This window comes from Gopherus evgoodei, chromosome 1 (genome assembly GCF_007399415.2).
Source record: "Gopherus evgoodei ecotype Sinaloan lineage chromosome 1, rGopEvg1_v1.p, whole genome shotgun sequence".
Classification (NCBI taxonomy): domain Eukaryota; kingdom Metazoa; phylum Chordata; order Testudines; family Testudinidae; genus Gopherus; species Gopherus evgoodei.
In genome coordinates this window covers 254,879,645-254,898,198 of record NC_044322.1, presented here as the reverse complement: position 1 = coordinate 254,898,198, position 18,554 = coordinate 254,879,645, and the positions used below count along the sequence as shown (strand labels likewise).

Here is an 18,554-nt window from a genome sequence, read left to right as displayed (position 1 = left end):
GGGGTGTCCCTTTGTACCACATACTCCCCAAGCCCTTTTCCACATGGGAGACCATGGCCACCCCCCCCACTCCCATGGAACTAAGGCAGTACAGTCTACCTCCTTGATTTATAAAGTCTCACATTAACTATTGCCATCAGTTAGTCCCTAGATTTATTTCCATAAGGCCATAAGCTAGTGGACTGCAAGTCACTTTCCTATATGGCTGCTGCTCTTATGTAGCACTAAAACCCAATAAATATAGTAAGAATGGATGTCACCAGCTGGCGACGTGGGAATAATTCCTCCCTCACTCTTGATATGTTTTTTGGTTGGTTGGTTCATTTAAAAATCAAGTTAGAAGAGACAAACTAAGATCTGGGATTATTTTCTAGAGGTTGAGAAATAAATTTGGAGCCAATTTCCCATTTTCAAAAAGGTATATGTAATTATTATTATTATTATTGATTATTATTATTATTATTTATTTTCTTTTCAGGCTAACTTGTGCTTTGTGGATATTGATAATCATTTCATAGAGCTGCCAGAGGAACTTCCCCAGTTCCCAAACAAGCTGGAGTTTATTCAGGAAATCTCTGAGGTTCTCCTTCGGTTTGGAATCCCTCCGGAGGGTAACCTGCACTGCAGTGAGAGTGCCACCAAACTCAAGAATCTTGTCCTTAATGACTTGGTCAATGACAAGAAGAATGGAAATATACCCAGTAACACCATCAACATGTATGAGTTGCTAAAAGGCAATGAAACCATCGCCCGCTTGCAGGCTCTAGCAAAAAGGACGGGAGTGACGGTAGAAAAAATGACCATCACAGCTCCTGTGGCAGAGAAGGAAAGGGACGTAAAACTGCAGTGTGAAGAAGAGGAGCTGAGGGACTATAAACTAAATGTGCAGCTTCGTGAGGTCTTTGCCAACCGCTTCACTCAGATGTTCGCCGATTATGAGTCCTTTGTCATTCAAGCCGCACAGGATATGGAGTCATGGCTGACAAACAGAGAACAGATGCAAAACTTTGACAAAGTAAAAACAACCAGGAGCATTATGGTTTAGCTGACTGCTGTTGGGTGAAATAGCTACAGTTTAGTTATTTATTCATCACTCATCCACTCCACAGAGTCCAGTGCCTTTTGATATACAGGACCAGAACCTCAGTTGGTGTAAATTGACATAATTCCATTGAAGTCAATGGAGCTATCAGCGAGGGTCTGGCCTGCAGATGCAAATATAATTCTAGCTGATGGTTAAGCAGTTGATGGAGCATTACCTGTGACTTTGTTCAAAGCATAGTGATATAAAAGCACCTCATACTGTGGAAATAGGTGCATTCATGAAACTTAAAATACAAATCCTCTCATTGTGACCTTTTTTAAAGCAGTACTTCCCTTGCTTTCCATCTAGACTTCCTTTTTTCTTAAGCGGCTTTGCAGTGAAACTTACAATTTTTTTTTTCTCTGCAATACCAAACTATGGAAAGAGAGATGTCAGACTCCTAGCATTGTAACTTGACCGTTGTGAAGAATTAAAAGTAGGCTGAGAGAGGGTGGGGAGTGGGTGAGGAAAATCTGACATGTTTGTAAAAAAAACATAGAATGACTGGTCACATCACTTTATTTCAGTGTGGCTTTTTAAAGCAAGCAGTAGTGCTCCTATAGCGTCAGCTTTGTTTTTTATATCCAAATCCTATGCTAAGTATGACACTAGGAGGATTAATATCAGAGAAAAAACAAAAAGATGATTTTATGTCAGGTTTGACAAAAAATAGAAATGCTGCCTCTATTATGTTTAGCTTATCAGTATTTGTCACAAGGGTAGCCTGTTCCACTGCGCAGCAAAAAAAGTGTGTTTTTTAACTAGGCTAATTTCTCTAGCATTTCTACAGATGCTGTTTGTTTGTGGATTGTCAGATGGAGATTTTCTAACCTGAGTAGAGGATTTAGCCACACAACTCAATTTTAACTGAAGTTGTGCAGAGAATTCCCTTAGTCAGGTTTAAAAACCCTAGCCTAGGTGTCTTTTCTCTTTCCTTTCAGCCTGAGATTGCATAAATGTAATCAGGAGCTTAACCTAACCTTTTATCCATGTATCAGACAGTTCTTTCCTTGTCTCTAATAGATACAGTAGTAGGTGGGTGCTAATTGTCTCCTTGTCAGCACACTCCTGTGTTTACAAGGCTAAGGATATCTGAGGTTCCCCAACTATATGACTTGATAGTGGTCTAGAGGGAGATGAGATGTCATGTGATGCTGGCTCTTCCTGTTCCCAGATGCTAAATTGCCCTAAAAGATGCTAAACAGTACACTAAATACTTCTCCACACAAGTAATTGCTGTAGCTATCAGAAAGATGTCTGGATCCACGCTGTGAGTATGTTTGGGAACCCTTGGATACATGAAGTAGTAGGTCTTTTTTTGTGTCTGTTCTATAGCATAGGAGGGGGTTGTTTAATAAGTGTCAAGACAAAAAATAAGGATCCAACACTAATTAACTATCCCTTATTGCAGGCTTCTTTTCTGTCGGACCAGCCTGAGCCTTACCTGCCATTCCTCTCACACTTCATTGAAACCCAGATGTTTGCAACCTTCATAGATAATAAGATTATGTCCCAGTGGGAAGAGAAGGATGCTTTTCTGCGGGTGTTTGACTCCAGAATTGAGAAAATTAGGCTGTATAACGTAAGGGCTCCTGCACTGCGGACGTCTATATACCAGAAATGCAGCACTTTAAAAGAAGCAGGTATGTCCAGAGCTGTCAATGCTCAACTTCAAAAATAAAATTCAAGGGTACAATGGAGAGAATGAAAACAAATTCATTTAAACAAATTAATTTTCAGCCATTTGAGAGAGAGATGAGCGGCTTGTTGAAGTGAAAGCAGTACTGAGCAGTATCCCTGTTTTGGCTACTGACGCTTTTTTTAGACATTAAAGATGTAGAGAGAGTAGCCCATGCCGCCCTCCTCTCCTCCCTGACTTTATTTCATGGGATTTTAGAATGAGTTTCAGATTTCTGTGGTCCCTGTCTCTTCCTGACTTCAAACAGCTTTTGGTATTGCTCAGATAAGCTGACGGGCAGCCACTTTCAGGAGCAGCACTGGGTAAAAAGGCTGAGTTCCTGGGCCTAGGTCTGTGGCAGCATCCCCACCTCCATCTACTCTCATAAGGAGCCAGCTTTGGACGGACTGAATCACAAATTCTGTTTTTGGGTGGGGTGAGGGGGCCCAAGAATCAAATGGGGAAATGTTACTAGAAACAGTTACAAATTGAGCCTTTGGTTGCTCTGGTGATGTCATATCACTCCACAATGTGCAGTGCGCTAGAGGCTTTTAAAAAATTCTTTACGTTCACAGTGCACACTCCCTCCACCCCGCCTCCCACCTCCCAAAGTCCTACACAGGGATTTAGCCATGCAGCACCCATTGTCTGGGGAATTTGTGTGGCTAAATTCCACCATATCACTTTGGAAATGTATCCCTAAAACTATTAGGATGCTAGAGATATTACTTTCAATGTGTTTTTATTTATAGAAAGCTTTTTAACTGTTGCTAAAACTCAGCATTATCCTACCTTTTAGAAGAACAGTAGAAATGTCTTATTTGATTAAAAACCGTTCTAATTTGCAGGTTGGCTATCTATCCAACGGCTCATTTCTGTTGATATTGTGGCACCGGAACCTCATGTTCTGTATCGTGAAAGGCAGCAAGATGATAGTAATAGCAAGTCTCCTTCATGTTTGTCGGTCATATGAATTGTGAACCCAGCACCAATCACTTGTTTCTCTAACCAGCCATTTCTGGAACCCTCAGAGCAGGCATTTAATCTTCCATTCTTGTGCCTCCCAGTATTTTGTGCTATCAACGATAGAAGACACTAAGACTAAGTGAAAATAAAGATTAAAAAAAAACTGTTTTTAATACTGAGGTTCTCAAACTTTTTTGCTGCCCCCCCCCTTTTTGAAATATTTCAGGTTGTGACAACCCTCCCTCCCCCAAAGTGATAGTAAATTACTGTACATACTCATAGTATTGCCATCGTTATTTTTGTGCAGCTGCTGGCAGCAGCCCTGCGTTCAGAGTTGGGTGGCCAGAAAGTGGAGGCTGCTGTACCAATTAGCTCTCCCTGGCAATATTTTTTGTGATCTCATGACCTCCCTACGATAGCCTTATTACCCTCCCTGCTTTTGGATGGGGACCCCCAGTTTGAGAAACGTTCTAATAACAAAATACCAAAAGATCAGCATATTTTCCATCACAGCTCTCTAAAGTAGGATAAGGACTGTGGGATGTGCTCTTCACAAAACAGTCTAGGTCACAGCTGTAATTTTTCCATCTTGCATATTTATTCATCTTTAGAATCATTGACTTAAAAAAACACTTACTTTAGTGTAGAGGCTGTGGAGAGCTGAATAATCAAAGTAGTGTTTGGCAAATACAAATTTCTCCATTCATGTTCATTGCTTATTGTGACCCAATAAGTTTAACTGGTTTGGAATTTTTGGTCCCGTTTTGCTGGAGACTTGGGATAAAATCCTGACTTCATTGAAGCCAATGGCAAAATGCTCATTGACTTCAATGGGGCCTCAGTGTCACCCTTTGTTTTCTGGTGAGTCTTTCTGCCTCCCTGTCATAGCCTTGAGGGCTCCTCATTTTTTCCCCTTCATTACACTCCTCACTCTTCAGGCCCCCTGATAGTCACCAATGTCCCTTAATCCTTATGAGGATTGGGTAGGACTTTCTTCAGAAGTGGTTATCCGTGACTGTTTATTTAGATTCAGGAGAATGACTTTGTAATCAGAGGACACTTTCAAGACCAGAGTGTGGCCTCCCAGGTCCTGCCTGCCCAAGGAAATAGACTGAGAATACAACCTGGGCTTCTGGTGTAATAACACAGCACTGCTAGCCTTTAGGTGACTGAGCTAGTCTTAGAATAAAAAATTTTAATGATAAAGATGGTTAAATCTGACCCATTGACTTAACCCACAGGTTAAGTGATTGTTCCTTTTCTCAGCAACAACAAAAAAGGGGCTTTTCCCATAAATATATTTTTGTTACCAGTAGTCTGCACTAAATGCCTGCTTGTTTCATTTTTGTCAGTAGTAGTTTTCCAAGATCTAAAGCATTATTCTAACAGACCTGTCCATGTACTAATAACTGTTAGGGTGACATTAAATGAAATAACAGCACAAACATTGCCTCATTTTTCATAAATGAAGCATTTGAGAGGGGTTCTTGTGATCACACTCTGCTCCTGCCCATCCCACATATAAAATGTTGTCATTAACTATCAGTCTGTGTATTCGTGAACTCCATCCTTGCTCTGCAGAATGGCCAATAGGTTGAATAACCTAGTGTTGCACTTCAGTTTTAGAACTCTGTTGATGCCACACTCTGGGTGTTAATTTTCCCCAGCTGACATGACTGAGGCCTGGTCTACACTACGTGTTTAAACCAATTTTAGCAGCATTAAACCAATTTAACACTGTGCCCGTCCACACAACGAGGCCTTATATCGATATAAAGGGCTCTTTAAAAAGGTTTCTGTACTCCCCCCCCCAACAAGAGGAGTAGCGCTAAAATCTGTATTACCATATCGGATTAGGGTTAGTGTGGCCGCAAATCGACGGTATTGGCCTCCGGGCGGTATCCCACAGTGCACCATTGTTGTCCAGAGCGGTCACAATCCGAACTTGGATGCACTGGCCAGGTAAACAGGAAAAGCTCTTCAAACTTTTGAATTGCATTTCCTGTTTCCGTGGCGTGGAGCTCTGATCAGCACAGGTGGCCATGCAGTCCCAAATCCAAAAAGAGCTCCAGCGTGGACCGTATGGGAGATACTGGATCTGATCGCTGTATGGGGAGACAAATCTGTTCTATCAGAGCTCCGTTACAGAAGACGAAATGACAAAGCATTTGAAAAAAATCTCCAGGCTATGAGGCTGGCCAGGGGCGCCTGGGTAAAAATAGGAATGATTCCCGGTCGTTCCCCGTAGATGGTACAGAACGGCTGGTAACCGTCCTCATCATAGCAATAGTTTCTTATTCCTGCTTTCTTTATTACTTCATCGCACAAATGGGGAGGACACTGCCACAGTAGCCCAGGAAGGTTTGGGGAGGAGGGAAGCAATGGGTGGAGTTGCTGCAGGGACACCCCTTAGAATGCCATGCAGCTCATCATTTCTGTGGGATCTGACACGGAGTGGCTGTGCTCTCTGGTTCTTTGATACACTGGTTCTCTAGTACACTTGCCCCATATTCTAGGCAGGACTGACTCTATTTTTAGATACCATAAAGGAGGGAATGGCCCTGGGGGTCATTCCCATTTTTGTCTTTGCGCCCCCGGCCGACCTCAGCCAGGGGCACCCATGACTACAGCAGACGGTACAGAACGACAGATAACCGTCATCTCATTGCCAATTTACAATGGCACAGCAGACAGTACAGAATGACTGATAGCCATCTCTGCTGTCATGTAAAGGCAGATGAATGCTGCTGTGCAGCACTGCAATATCACCTGTCAGTGGCATCCAGTACACATACGATGACAGTAAAAAAAAAAAAAAAAAAAAGGCTGAATTGGCTCCATGGTTGCCATGCTATGGCGTCTGCCAGGGCAATCCAGGGAAAAAGGGTGCGAAATGATTGTCTGCCGTTGCTTTCCCGGAGGAAGGAATGACTGACAACATTTACCCAGAACCACCCGCAACAATGATTTTTGCCCCATCATGCACTGGGATCTCAACCCAGAATTCCAAGGGGCGGGGGAGACTACGGGAACTATGGGATAGCTACCCATAGTGCAACGCTCCAGAAATCGACGCTAGCCTCGGACCCTCGATGCACACCGCCGAATTAATGTGCTTAGTGTGGCCACGTGTACTCGACTTTATACAATCTGTTTTACAAAACCGGTTTATGTAAAATTGGAATAATCTTGTAGTGTAGATGTACCCTGAGAAGTACTGCAGAAGGAGGATGCTTACACTGTGACAGTTATGTTCCTCTCATCACTCCACTATAGCAACTCTTTCCTTTGAGCACTCCCATAGAGTCAGCTGGGAAAGCTGGTCTTGGGGCTGTGTGGAGTGGGGGAAAGGAAAATTGTCTCTAATTTAGTGGTGGAGAGGGAACTCTTCAGAATGCATGCAAGTCCTTCTCTACATTAATATATACACATGCTTTAGAAAGTTAACTGCTTGCTGTAACTAAAATGGTCAATTAATTCATTGTAGAACTTGCACAAAATCAGAGCATGGTTAAGTTCCCTGCTGTGGCGCATGCTTTAGATTAGGACACTAAAGTAATTATACATGTATGCATATCTTTTGCAGCCCAATCCATTGAACAGCGGCTAATGAAGATTGATCACACTGCCATCCACCCACACTTACTTGATATGAAGATCGGTCAAGGCAAATACGAACAAGGGTTCTTCCCAAAGTTGCAATCAGATGTGCTGGCGACAGGACCTACCAATAACAAGTAAGCCCCCTCATTATTTCCAGGACTACTGAAGATGTTTTACTAACCAGGTTTCTCTTTCGATTGACTCACTCTATGGACAGAAGCCAGGAACTACGTGTGTTTCTTTCCAGTCCAGTGAAATTGGGGCAGCTTTCACCATTTCTATCTTCTCTGAAGTGGCAACTTTTGAGTTTACAGCTAGCTGACAGCTGGCTCTTTAAGCTCTGGCTAATCCTCATTTTTGAGATGGATACTCAGTGATCTTCTTTTTTTTTTTTTTATTCTGTCACATGTGTTTTCAGTCTCAATTGATTGTTGTAGCTCTGTAACATAAAGCTTGATGCATGAGATTAAATATGACCAAGGAAAGCATGCATCAAGGATGGGAATGTATGAGCATCAAAGCAATTTGCAGAATGAACAGTGAGTGCCTACAAAGAATAACTGAATGGATTTTGCCACAGAGACTCTTCTGTCCCCGTTCCCTTTCCCCTAAAGAGAGTGGTCAGTGATAAATGTTTTGCTTACATGTTAATTGTCGTTCCTCCACTCTACATGTTTGGCCCTGTTTCTCCTCTCTTCTTCTCCCATATCTCTCATTCTCTTATCTTCCACCATCCTTTCCTCATTGGTCTCTGGTCTGGTTTTTCTTCCTGCACCACTTCCAGCTGACTTCATGCTCTTATCTCTGCCTCCTACTTCCTATGTTACTTTGTGCGCCCCTTCTGTAACAATCCTAGACAGAGGGGTAATCCAGCAATTTGTGCAGCGGCCCAGGAATTGGAATCTTTTTTTGTTACAGGATCAGCTTTGCCATGGTCTTACAAACTTGGTGCCTCAATTTTCCTGCCTTTAAAATAGGTATACTGCTTAATTACTCATCTCACTAGTATACTGAGGTTTAGTTAATGATTGTGAAGATGAGAATTGCTAAGTAAGTACAGAGTATTATCCTCTGCCTAGTTTCTTCTTGGTGAATAGTCTTTATTCTGGTTTTCTTAAACTAAGTTTTGTAAGCCTATTGGGGCAGAGATTATGTGTTCTGTATATCACTGAGTGCTCAAGAAATATTAATGTTTCCTTAACTTCCCTTTCCACATGTTAATAACCACTTTAAGGATGGTGGCTTGTATAAGGCCTTTTTGAAATGACCACCTAAGCAGCTGCATTGTCACTTTGCAGAGATGCCCCATTCTATGCATTGCATTTAAGTAAAAGGCAGTGAGGATCCATCAGCCTGAAATGCAGATCTTGTGTAACTTATATTAAAAAAAAAAAAAAAAAGAACCCATTTTTTTCTATTTGAAGTGTAAATAATATATTTCAAATGTTCGTTGGATACTTAATATGGCAGAGCAGTGACAAGTAACAGGAATGCTCTATTTCAACGATGTATTCAAATGCTTTTCATTAAGACTAGAATTTGGCTTATTCTGACTAGATGTGTGCAGTCTGACTGAAAGTGAATCAGAGGTTGGAACTGGATGGTTTAGAGGATTCAAAACCCAATACTTGAGCCTTTTAATTTTTGCTCCCTCGGTCAACCCCAGTCTGAGAGCATTATAATGATATGGTGCCTCTTGTTCTACCCTTTGAGAAATGGCTAGATCTACATTAATAAAGTGGCTTGTAAAATGTCGTGCATGCAGAACTAAAGTTGACATGAAAAATATGCATCCCCATTCCTACAGTGTCCCACAGCGCCATGTACTTATTATGTCTATACCGTGTATGTGGTGCTTCTGTCACCTTACAGACAAAGATCCTGCCTTAAGGAGTTTGCAATCCAGACACCACATGGGAGAAATGATTTAGTACTGAATCTAAGAGAAAAGTGGTAGCTGTGGAATTGTCATCACCACTTCCTGCAGCACTAGATTGTTTTGTCATTTCTCCAAGTCATTTTCATTTATATAATCTGACAAGATTATAGTGCAAAATAGAATTGCTGCAAGTCATTTTACTTAGCTTTCTCTCCATATTAGCTATTTAAAAGATCTGTTACCACCACAGCAATGAAGTCACCAAAAAAAAAAAAATCTATTCTGCCCTGTAAAAAATCTCAGCTCCCTTTATCTTCCAGAGAGTTGAATGTAGAAATCTGCTATAGAAATCTAGTACAGAACACACCTCATGCCCCAAATTGTCACCAAAGCTGCATATTGCAAGGTACTGATCTTGGTTTTGATCTTCCATTCGGTTCCACTTTGATTTGGCGGCTACTAGAGCTTTTGTTCTGTTTGTTGATATTCTAACTCTGTATAGAAGTATATTAAACTGAGCAGATCAAATGCAGAATTGTTTGCATATACATCTCTCTCTCTCATACACACCTATACTGTATATGTATGCATGCCTCCATTTGTTCTGAAGGTATAATTAATTTCATTGCTAGTAAATGAATATAAAAGCTGGAGAAGTTGATAGATGGTCACCAGTTTATGGCACGATAATGCTGGCAACAAAAGATGAAGCTATTTCATGCACATGAGAAGACTTAAAACATATGTAACTTGTTGGTAAAAGGTGAACTGCCAAGGTTTGTAGACCTAAAAATTAATCTACCTTGGCAGCTGCCCTTCCTCCAAGGGATTATCTTCTATGCTATTGGTGAATGTATTTCTTGTCTCCTTCCTCTCTGTGTTTTGAGTGTGTCCATCTTAGTGGTGGTGATGGGGAATGTTGGTTAAATGAACGTGTAACCTATTAAGTTAACATTAAATGCAGTTGCTTCATGTTCTTGTGCCCTGTCAATATGTTAGGTATATGCTGCAGCACGTGCCGTAACTATGAATCGTAAACTACTTCCACTCACTCACTCCCTTCCTCTTTTCATCTGTTGGAAAGGAAAAATATGCCTGACTGCAATACTGAAGTTTAGTCCTTGTGTATGTGAGAGAGCTGTATAAGTATATTTGTTTTTATGCCGATCGACCTTGACTTTCATGCTATTTTATTAGGGATTAACCACCTTAGATATGTTCTGTTTAGAAATGGACATTGTTAATCCCTTCCCACCATGCGCATGTACACATCCTTACCTAAAATTAGTTTAAAGTACTGAAGAGTAATTTATTTACTTTCTACCTGCCAGGACACCCTAGTCAATAGACTTCTTTTCAGGGTCTTGCTCATATGATTCCCCATGTTTGAGTGGAAGAATCCTTGCTCTGGCTCCTCATCTGAAATAATACGCTGACAGGAGCACTTCCTTCATGAATACTGTGGAAGTGAGATGACAGGAGCATACCAAAGTGACCTGTTATTCCCTACTCATATTTACCGTCTGTTCCAGGGCATTCCATGTGATGGTCCTCAGAAGCTACTACTAATATGGTTCTAGTCACATTTTTTTCTTTCTGAGGAATAAATAAAATTGGTCACTCATAGATACAGAAAGTATGAGGTCAGTGTATGTATGAAGAGAGAGAGTTAATTTTTAAATCTAATCGCTACCATTAAATATTAAAACAGCTTAATTTTTCTGCAATGAGATTTCAGGCAAGACCTATGTGGCCCAAGAAGAAAAAGGCTTAAATGTTCTAAAATTCCTTCATCTTCCCTGCTTATCTCCTGTTAATTCTTCACAAAATGTTCCAGCTATCTCCCCCAAGAGATTCAAAGTCCTAGTGGGATGCTCAGACTCTTTCCCCTCTTCTCCCTCATTAGTCATCAAGCTACCAGGAGTCTGCAGTCTAGCTGTGGTAGACCGGTAATGGCACCAGAGGCATAGCTGAGCTATGCAGAGTAAATACCTTCTGATTTCGGGCAGGTTTGTAATGTGCACAGCCCAGCCTCTGCCACCAGTGCTACAGTGGTTTCACTGCTATTTAGACTTGTGCTTGATGAGTGCCCGTTAGTCTGTGCACAAGAGAAGGGGAGTCTCACCCATAACTTGTAGTGTCGACATAGCCTTAGGTGCTCACTCAGCTCAGGCATGCACCATCTTGACCAGTTTGATTTTCCAATAATTGGGGTGGGGGGCATGAATACATACAGGTGGAAGGGAACCAAAGATTTGTCCAGAGTTCAGACTAAATATTAAAAGTTAATTGGGGTTATAAAACGATAATATGAAATCCTCTAAAACTATAAATCTTCAATTCAGGCTGCACTACTGTAATTTTGCTGGTGTGCTATGCTTTGTGTCCTGTATACAACTTTACACAGCATTTTTATTCATCTTGGCCTATAAAGCTTGTTAAAAACATGCACAAGGACAGATAATATGGAATTCAACCCTCATGCCAATGTTGACAAACAGGTTAATTACAGAGGAGTGGCATACAAATTGAATGTTCAAAAACTTCAAAAAAACAAATGTTTTTGGTTAAGGTAAATAAATACTATTTCCGCATGCTCTGATTTATATATCATAATCTGTACACAGTCATCAGCCAGACACTATTAACTTGTGCTGTGTTACATGAGACCCTGGCAAGCATTTGGCATCCTGTTTTCTTGAGGCTCGCTGGTTCCTAATCTGCCATGAAGCCTTACCTTTACGGTTGTCAGAAATTCATCAAAACTAATACGCATTGTAATTCACAAATTTTTAGGCAGGCGTGCTTCTTGAAATGCATAATTCCTTCAGACTTACTGCAACTACCGACAAAAGCACTCCTCTGATTTCTCTTATTTCATAATTTCAGTCGGTGGGCCAGTCGAAGTGCCACAACACAGCGCAGAAAAGATCGCCTTAGACAACATTCAGAACATATTGGACTGGACAATGATTTAAGAGAGGTAGGTGATATCTGCAGGCACCAGGGGACTTCAGTCAAAGAACACAGACTTGAATCAAAGTGTATTTTGCTGCCTCCGGCAGTGTTTTAATACCACAAGGTTTCCATTCATCTTTGTGACCATTACATGATGTACATATCATTTATATATAGTATGTAATTAAGATATTCAAAACTGTGTACATGCGCTGTAGAGGTTTTGTATTTTCTAAATTGAAGAACTGTAAAGCAGTGTATTAGTGTAGATTGTTTAGACTACTATTGTAGCTGAAAATTCATGAACACATATACTGCAAAATGCAAAGGAAAGGGGGAAAAGTCAGGCTTATTATTTTACACCAATTTTTCCGTCTTATAACAAATCAGAGTTTTTTAAAATACTAAACTCTGAGGCTCTGCATTGTAATAAAACAGACTGTTTGTTTGCCATAAACAGACTTTTTTTTTGCTAATATAGACCTCAATCCTACAACTGTACTTATGCACGGAGACTCATTTGTGTAGATGGAGTTGGCACTCTGGGTCCAATAAAAAGTGTGAGTTTTTTCAGAGAGGTTATGGTAAATACTGACCACTTACAGACAAAAAGGAGGAGGATTTATTGTAAGCATTCTTTTGTGTTGCATAGATTAGAAGTTTTTACTAATTAGCCTATTTAAAGGGAAGTGTTTGGTGTGTTGTTGTTTTTTTAAACTTACTTCTGCACATCTTGTAAACCTCAATTACTTGTGTGCTTTCTCCTGTCTTTTCAGTTTCTCCTTTTGATTGTTTAAAAAAAACATTTTCTGCCATGTGTGACTGTAGTTCTTGTGCTATTTTTATCATTAGCGAAAAAAAAAATCCACAAAACATTCATACTGTTTTGCCATTGGCCTTACTGAATAAACTTTACCAATGGTTCTGTTGGAAATTAAAACATTAAGTAAAATTGAATTCTTCAATCACAACTTTAAAATTCAGTTTAATTGAAACAAAGCAAAACAGCCTTTAGAAAAGTTTATTTTTGTTAATGTGACTTTGTAAATATAGTTTTAAACATTGTGTTGTGTATATCTCAGCATAACCCTTTCAGTGCTTCATCGTCTATTTAATTTTTTTCTTTCTTTTTTTGTTGTTGTGCCTCATATGCATGCTTGTTTTGCTTTGTCTCCTCTCTTTCGGGCTTTTCTGCCATTGGTATATCTGCCTCCTCTTAGCCATCGGAGGAGCTTTTGATTCGTCAGAACTCAATGGCATTCTGGGAGTGGGATCAGGGGCCACCCCCTCCTGCACGACCTCCTAAAAAATCCTTCTCTGAATGCTGCCTGGTATGTGGTTTGGGTTTGGTTTTGGTTGGTTGTTTAGGTTTGTTTTGTTTTGTTTGTTTTTTTTTCCTGAAAGATTCTTTGAGAGATCTTACTAGAATAAGGAATCACTCTCCAACATCACTTCAATCTCTCTTTTTTTTTTTTTTTTTTTTTTTTTTTGGACATACACACACCCCTGTAGTTACTGAAGTGTGGTTATAGTCAGAAAAGTAACACTGAAAATGAAGTCATGGGATTTCATTTTAACCCTCTGGCTAAGTTTATCCTCCCAAAGTAATTTTTTTTTTCCCCACTGCTTAGGATCTCAAATACAAGCATGTCCTTCTCAGCTGTGATTTTTAAGCCACAAGTGAAGATTCTGCAGTGAAAGCTTAGGTAGTGATGGTAGTTGGTTGATACTGATGCACAGGCAGAATAGAATCCAACTCGCTCTCTTTCTATAGCAGACTTGCTCTTCTCTAGAACTTTCAGGACCAATAGTTAGCAGGACTGAAAATGTTTGCCAGTATAATACATTATCATTTGATGACATGCTAAGGAATAGAGTACAGTTGTCTAAATTTTTTCACTCTTCAGACTATATGACCACACTTGGATCTATTTTCTTTATCCCTTTCCCTTTAAAGAGAAGTTTGAATCTATCCCTATTAGCTATTCCCTTTTCACTGTTTTCATGATGTTTATTTTGGCACAAATTGGATGAAACTGCTAATGTGAGGCTACCAGTTGTTGAACAGAATATTTTCATTATTGCCTAAAACAACTTTTTAAATGTTTTTATTTCTTTGTCATCTTATTTATGCATAAGTGTTTGGGGTTTAATTAGAGATAACCAGGCGTACATGCTCCTCTCCTGTCAGATCTATTGAACAGGCTGTGAGCTCACTTGACCAAATTTTGCATTCTGCCATGATCTTCCACCATTTCTTTTTTCATGCTCAAGTAATTTTTGTTCAATTTACAGTGACACCAGTTTTGGATTTTGTTTTCATTAAACAAACTAGTTCAAAATGATCTTCTCTCCAGATAGGGAAGGTCTGAAAGTGCTGCAGAGACAGCATGCTCAATCCCTGTGCATTGTCTCGCTCTAAAGTAAGCCCTGCAGCCCAGTTAAACAGCAGGATTATCTCTCTGAAGGAAGTACCATCCAGTCCTTCTGTGGGGCCTCAAGTGCAGAAAGAATTAATGGATGAAAACAAGTGGGGAATTCTTGAATCTTATATGGGTGAGAGACAACACCTACCCATAGCGGGAGACAGTTCATTACAATATGGGGACAGGAGCATCATACTGTTTTTTAATTGTTTAATTCAACAACATTCCAATAGAATATCAAACTTGTAATCATCAGACCTATTTTTAGTACTTGCCTGCTGAGTTTAACAAAATTTTATTTAAAAAATGAGGGCCTAAAGTTAGGCTCTTAACTCCACCTGTGGTCTGACTTTTAGAAGCGCTAAGCACATAGCGCCCTCTCTAACATGAATAGGTGTTCAGCACTTCTGAATATGAGATCACAGATTTAGTTGAACTTTAGGCACTTATGTTTTTAAAACCTTGGCTGTTCACTGTTTGTCTGTCTGTACCTTGCATTAATGCCATTTTCCAAAATGAGTCCAAAAATAGAGTTTTGTTTAAAACAAGTCTAAATTAATAAACTCCCTAGTGATTAAGAAAGTTTGTCAGTAAGGACAAGGACCAACTTGTCACATGTCTTTGTTTTCCTCAGCCAAAATTCTTTGAAATCAGTGAATTCCTCTTCCTTCCTCTTCCCACATTGTTTTTCTAGTTTCTTTCAAAAGTATTTTCATTCAGCTCCACACTATGTTCTTCAGATTATTCAGTTGGCTTTTTCATCCCTTTTACTAGTGAAAATCAAATAACAATGGAAAGAAATGTTTAATGCAGGTTTGGACTGTTATGCTCACTGAAGGTATCATTTTGGCTAACTCTGGACTACTAGCTCATAACACAATCCACTGGCTAGTTCTGTTTGACGTTTCAATTGCACTTACCACATGGGAAGTTTTTTTTGTTGGCCTGTGGGGTGTTACACTTCTCCACTCCTGTACTTAAGCTTCAGATAAATCACTAGAGTGCATAGATTGACATGCTCTGAGTCCTTTTTATATCCGTGCTTGTCTGTCAAGAGTTAAGGAAGCCAGGGAATCGCATATTAATACTAATTCTGTTTTTTAGAAATACATGCAGGAGGCAAGAAGTTTGGGGAAAAATTTAAGGCAGCCCAAACTGTCAGACCTTTCTCCAGCTGTAATTGCTCAGACAAACTGGAAATTTGTGGAAGGGTTACTGAAAGAATGTCGCATGAAGGTAACTTTTTTTTTAAAACATGTTGGTAGAGATTTTATGGGATCGAGAATGGGAGAGAAGAGGTAGTTTGCATGATCATGAACTGGAGAGAAGGTGTTCATATAAACTCTCTATTAAAATGTTCACACACTGACAGGATTTTGGGAGCCTCTTCCAAAAAGGAGCAGTCCACAGAGTATAGTGACCATTGTGTATGCGACCCATCAAGTCCTTGTTTCTATTATAGAGCACCTCTTCTGTGAACAATAGAAAAGCCCTCCTGTGTAGCTGAAGAAACAGTTTGTTGACATCTGAGTATAATTGCATCAATCATAGTTTAATGTAGTATCAAATTCCTTATGTTATGCATTATATAGAAACTTACCTAAAATTAATAGTCTTTTGACTATAGACATTTTGTAATCAGAATTGGCCAAGATTCAAGATTAAGTGGCCAGATTCAAGTTTACTAATCTGTAGATTTCACAGCTTGCTGGATGACATACTCTTTAAATCTTGCTGTCTTGTAGACTAAACGTATGTTGGTGGAGAAGATGGGCCATGAAGCAGTAGAGCTGGGACATGGAGAGGCCAACATAACAGGTCTGGAGGAAAATACATTGATTGCTAGTCTTTGTGACCTGTTGGAAAGGATCTGGAGCCATGGTCTACAAGTCAAACAGGTTGGTAACTTGAAACTTGGTCAGGAAAAAGCACTTGTACACAGTACAATTTAGCACATATTAAAAGTATTTTCTGTAATCCATCTCTTTAAACTATTTATTGGTTACACTCAGGTCTATTGAGAAATTATATATCTAAACACTTCAGGCACAGCTATTCATTTCCTAAAATTTTTGTGAGGCTTTCAAGAGAAGCCTTTCCACAAATTGTAATAACAAAATAGCTTTTTTCATCCTCAAGCGAAGTGAAGGACTGGGGAGGGAACACTGAGGAGAAAAACAGTGACTAGAGTTTCATGATCACAGGAAATTACTTGTTCTGTGAGGGGGTCCTTTCCTGTTTTCTTGGTTTCATTGCTCAGGAGCAAAGAATTGAAGCAAGAACCGAAAGTGACTTCCTGGATTCACTAAACCACCAGGCTCTAATCCAATATCTAGCTTTTTAATTTGGCTCCTTTCTTATTTATTTTAAACTTCTCCTACATGTTCTATTTTCAGGGGAAATCTGCTTTGTGGTCCCATTTGCTTCAGTACCAGGAAAGGGAAGAGAAGCAAGAACATATGGCAGAATCCCCGGGTGAGTATTCAGGAGTTTGCTCTCCGTATACAGTCTCTCAGACTCAACAGTAAGCAATCTTGGTTCTGGTTGGCCTAAGGCCGCAGCACTTCGTGGTGTATTTTATTTTTTATTTTCAGTGTGTCAGTGATACGGACATCACACTTGTAATTTGAGTTATTTCAAATATTTGATCTCTGGACTAAACAAATGGCTCATTTGCCTCAAATGATGATGCTATAACTGTTACCATCTTCTGGAAAATCATGGGATATGTCATTTTGCTTAGTCTGTTCCATTTCAGCTCTGACTAAGCACCAAGTAAGGTATGAAAAGTCCATATGTTTTGTGAAGTGGTTCACAGAAATGTAGGGCTGAAAGGCGCCTCAAGAGGTCAAGTCCAGCCCCTTCCTCTGAAGCAGGGCCAAGTGTACCTAGACCTTCCCTGACAATGATAAAGGGCATTTTGTAAGTACTAGACAATATTATAGTGCGCCAGACTTCAGTTGCATCCAGCTGGATTTCTTAGAGACATGAGGCTCAACTTGAGGCCGCAAATATTCTTCCATCAGTGAGAATGGTCTGTCATTGCTCAAATAAACAGATGTACAAATTTTTATTGTTATCTTCTATAAATTATTTAGAAATCTTAAATCTTTTTTTGTACAAATCCATTAAAGCTGTTGAAACTTCAGTGCAAACATTCACGAAGCTTTCCTTGCATCAATAACCTGCTGGTTACCCGTCCTAACTTGAAGATTGAGTATATTCAGGATAAGCAAAGGACAGACTTTGCTCTTCTAGGATCATCTGACTGTGATGGAATTTATTGGTCAAGAACATACCAAATGTATGAGCTTTTAATTGATAGGAGACAGATTTTGTAGACTATTTCCAGAAAAGTAAATTATTCTCAGAAAAGTGATGTACAAAAATCCCTCCTTGATCTAGGTATCTGAGGGCATATAAATAGGAACATTAATCTGGCCTCTCATGTCTAATAGAATTATTTTTGATAAATTTGGTATTCATGCCTATTAATCTAGATCATTATACTTCAAACAGCAAGGTTGGAATTCCATGACGTGTGGCCTATACAAGCAATCTCAGGCTGGGAGGGAGTGAAGCAAACACTACATTCAGTAGTTATGTAGAACTGATCCTCGCTCGTTGGCCCAGGCTCTCAGTTCTTGCCTAGTGGGAATTCTCTTTGGTTTGTCATTCTAAAGGCATTAAACTACCTCACTGATATGTAATACATGGTTCTTTTGGTATGGCATTGAACTCCGCTGCACTGCAGCTGTTGCTCAGCATTGTTTTCGTAAGACTTTTAGCTGAATTAGATGGTCTTCCTGCGTTTCCTCCGATTTGTTTTTTGAATGTAGCAGATATCACTGGGTATTTCCAGTTTATGCTGATAGCAATGTTTATATATCAGGAATTAATTCGGGATTGTGTTTTGGACAGGCATAAGGATTTCACAAAATTCATTTGGTGTAAATATGC

The 18,554-nt window shown here is 39.8% G+C and overlaps 1 protein-coding gene across 5 annotated transcripts in view; it reads left to right on the top strand.

The window, feature by feature from the left end:
• Positions 1 to 18,554, top strand: part of DENND5B (DENN domain containing 5B) — a 199,772-nt gene that overhangs the window by 137,923 nt on the left and 43,295 nt on the right. For 4 of the 5 annotated variants that reach the window (XM_030543467.1, XM_030543458.1, XM_030543481.1 and 1 more), the window contains 7 exons: positions 479 to 1,015; positions 2,496 to 2,727; positions 7,315 to 7,465; positions 12,100 to 12,193; positions 15,699 to 15,830; positions 16,340 to 16,492; positions 16,991 to 17,069. In XM_030543467.1, the coding sequence (XP_030399327.1) occupies positions 479 to 1,015; positions 2,496 to 2,727; positions 7,315 to 7,465; positions 12,100 to 12,193; positions 15,699 to 15,830; positions 16,340 to 16,492; positions 16,991 to 17,069 (1,378 nt within the window). Of the gene's footprint in view, positions 1 to 478; positions 1,016 to 2,495; positions 2,728 to 7,314; positions 7,466 to 12,099; positions 12,194 to 13,388; positions 13,500 to 15,698; positions 15,831 to 16,339; positions 16,493 to 16,990; positions 17,070 to 18,554 lie in introns of all 5 variants that reach the window. The other variant, XM_030543486.1, reaches the window with a different exon arrangement.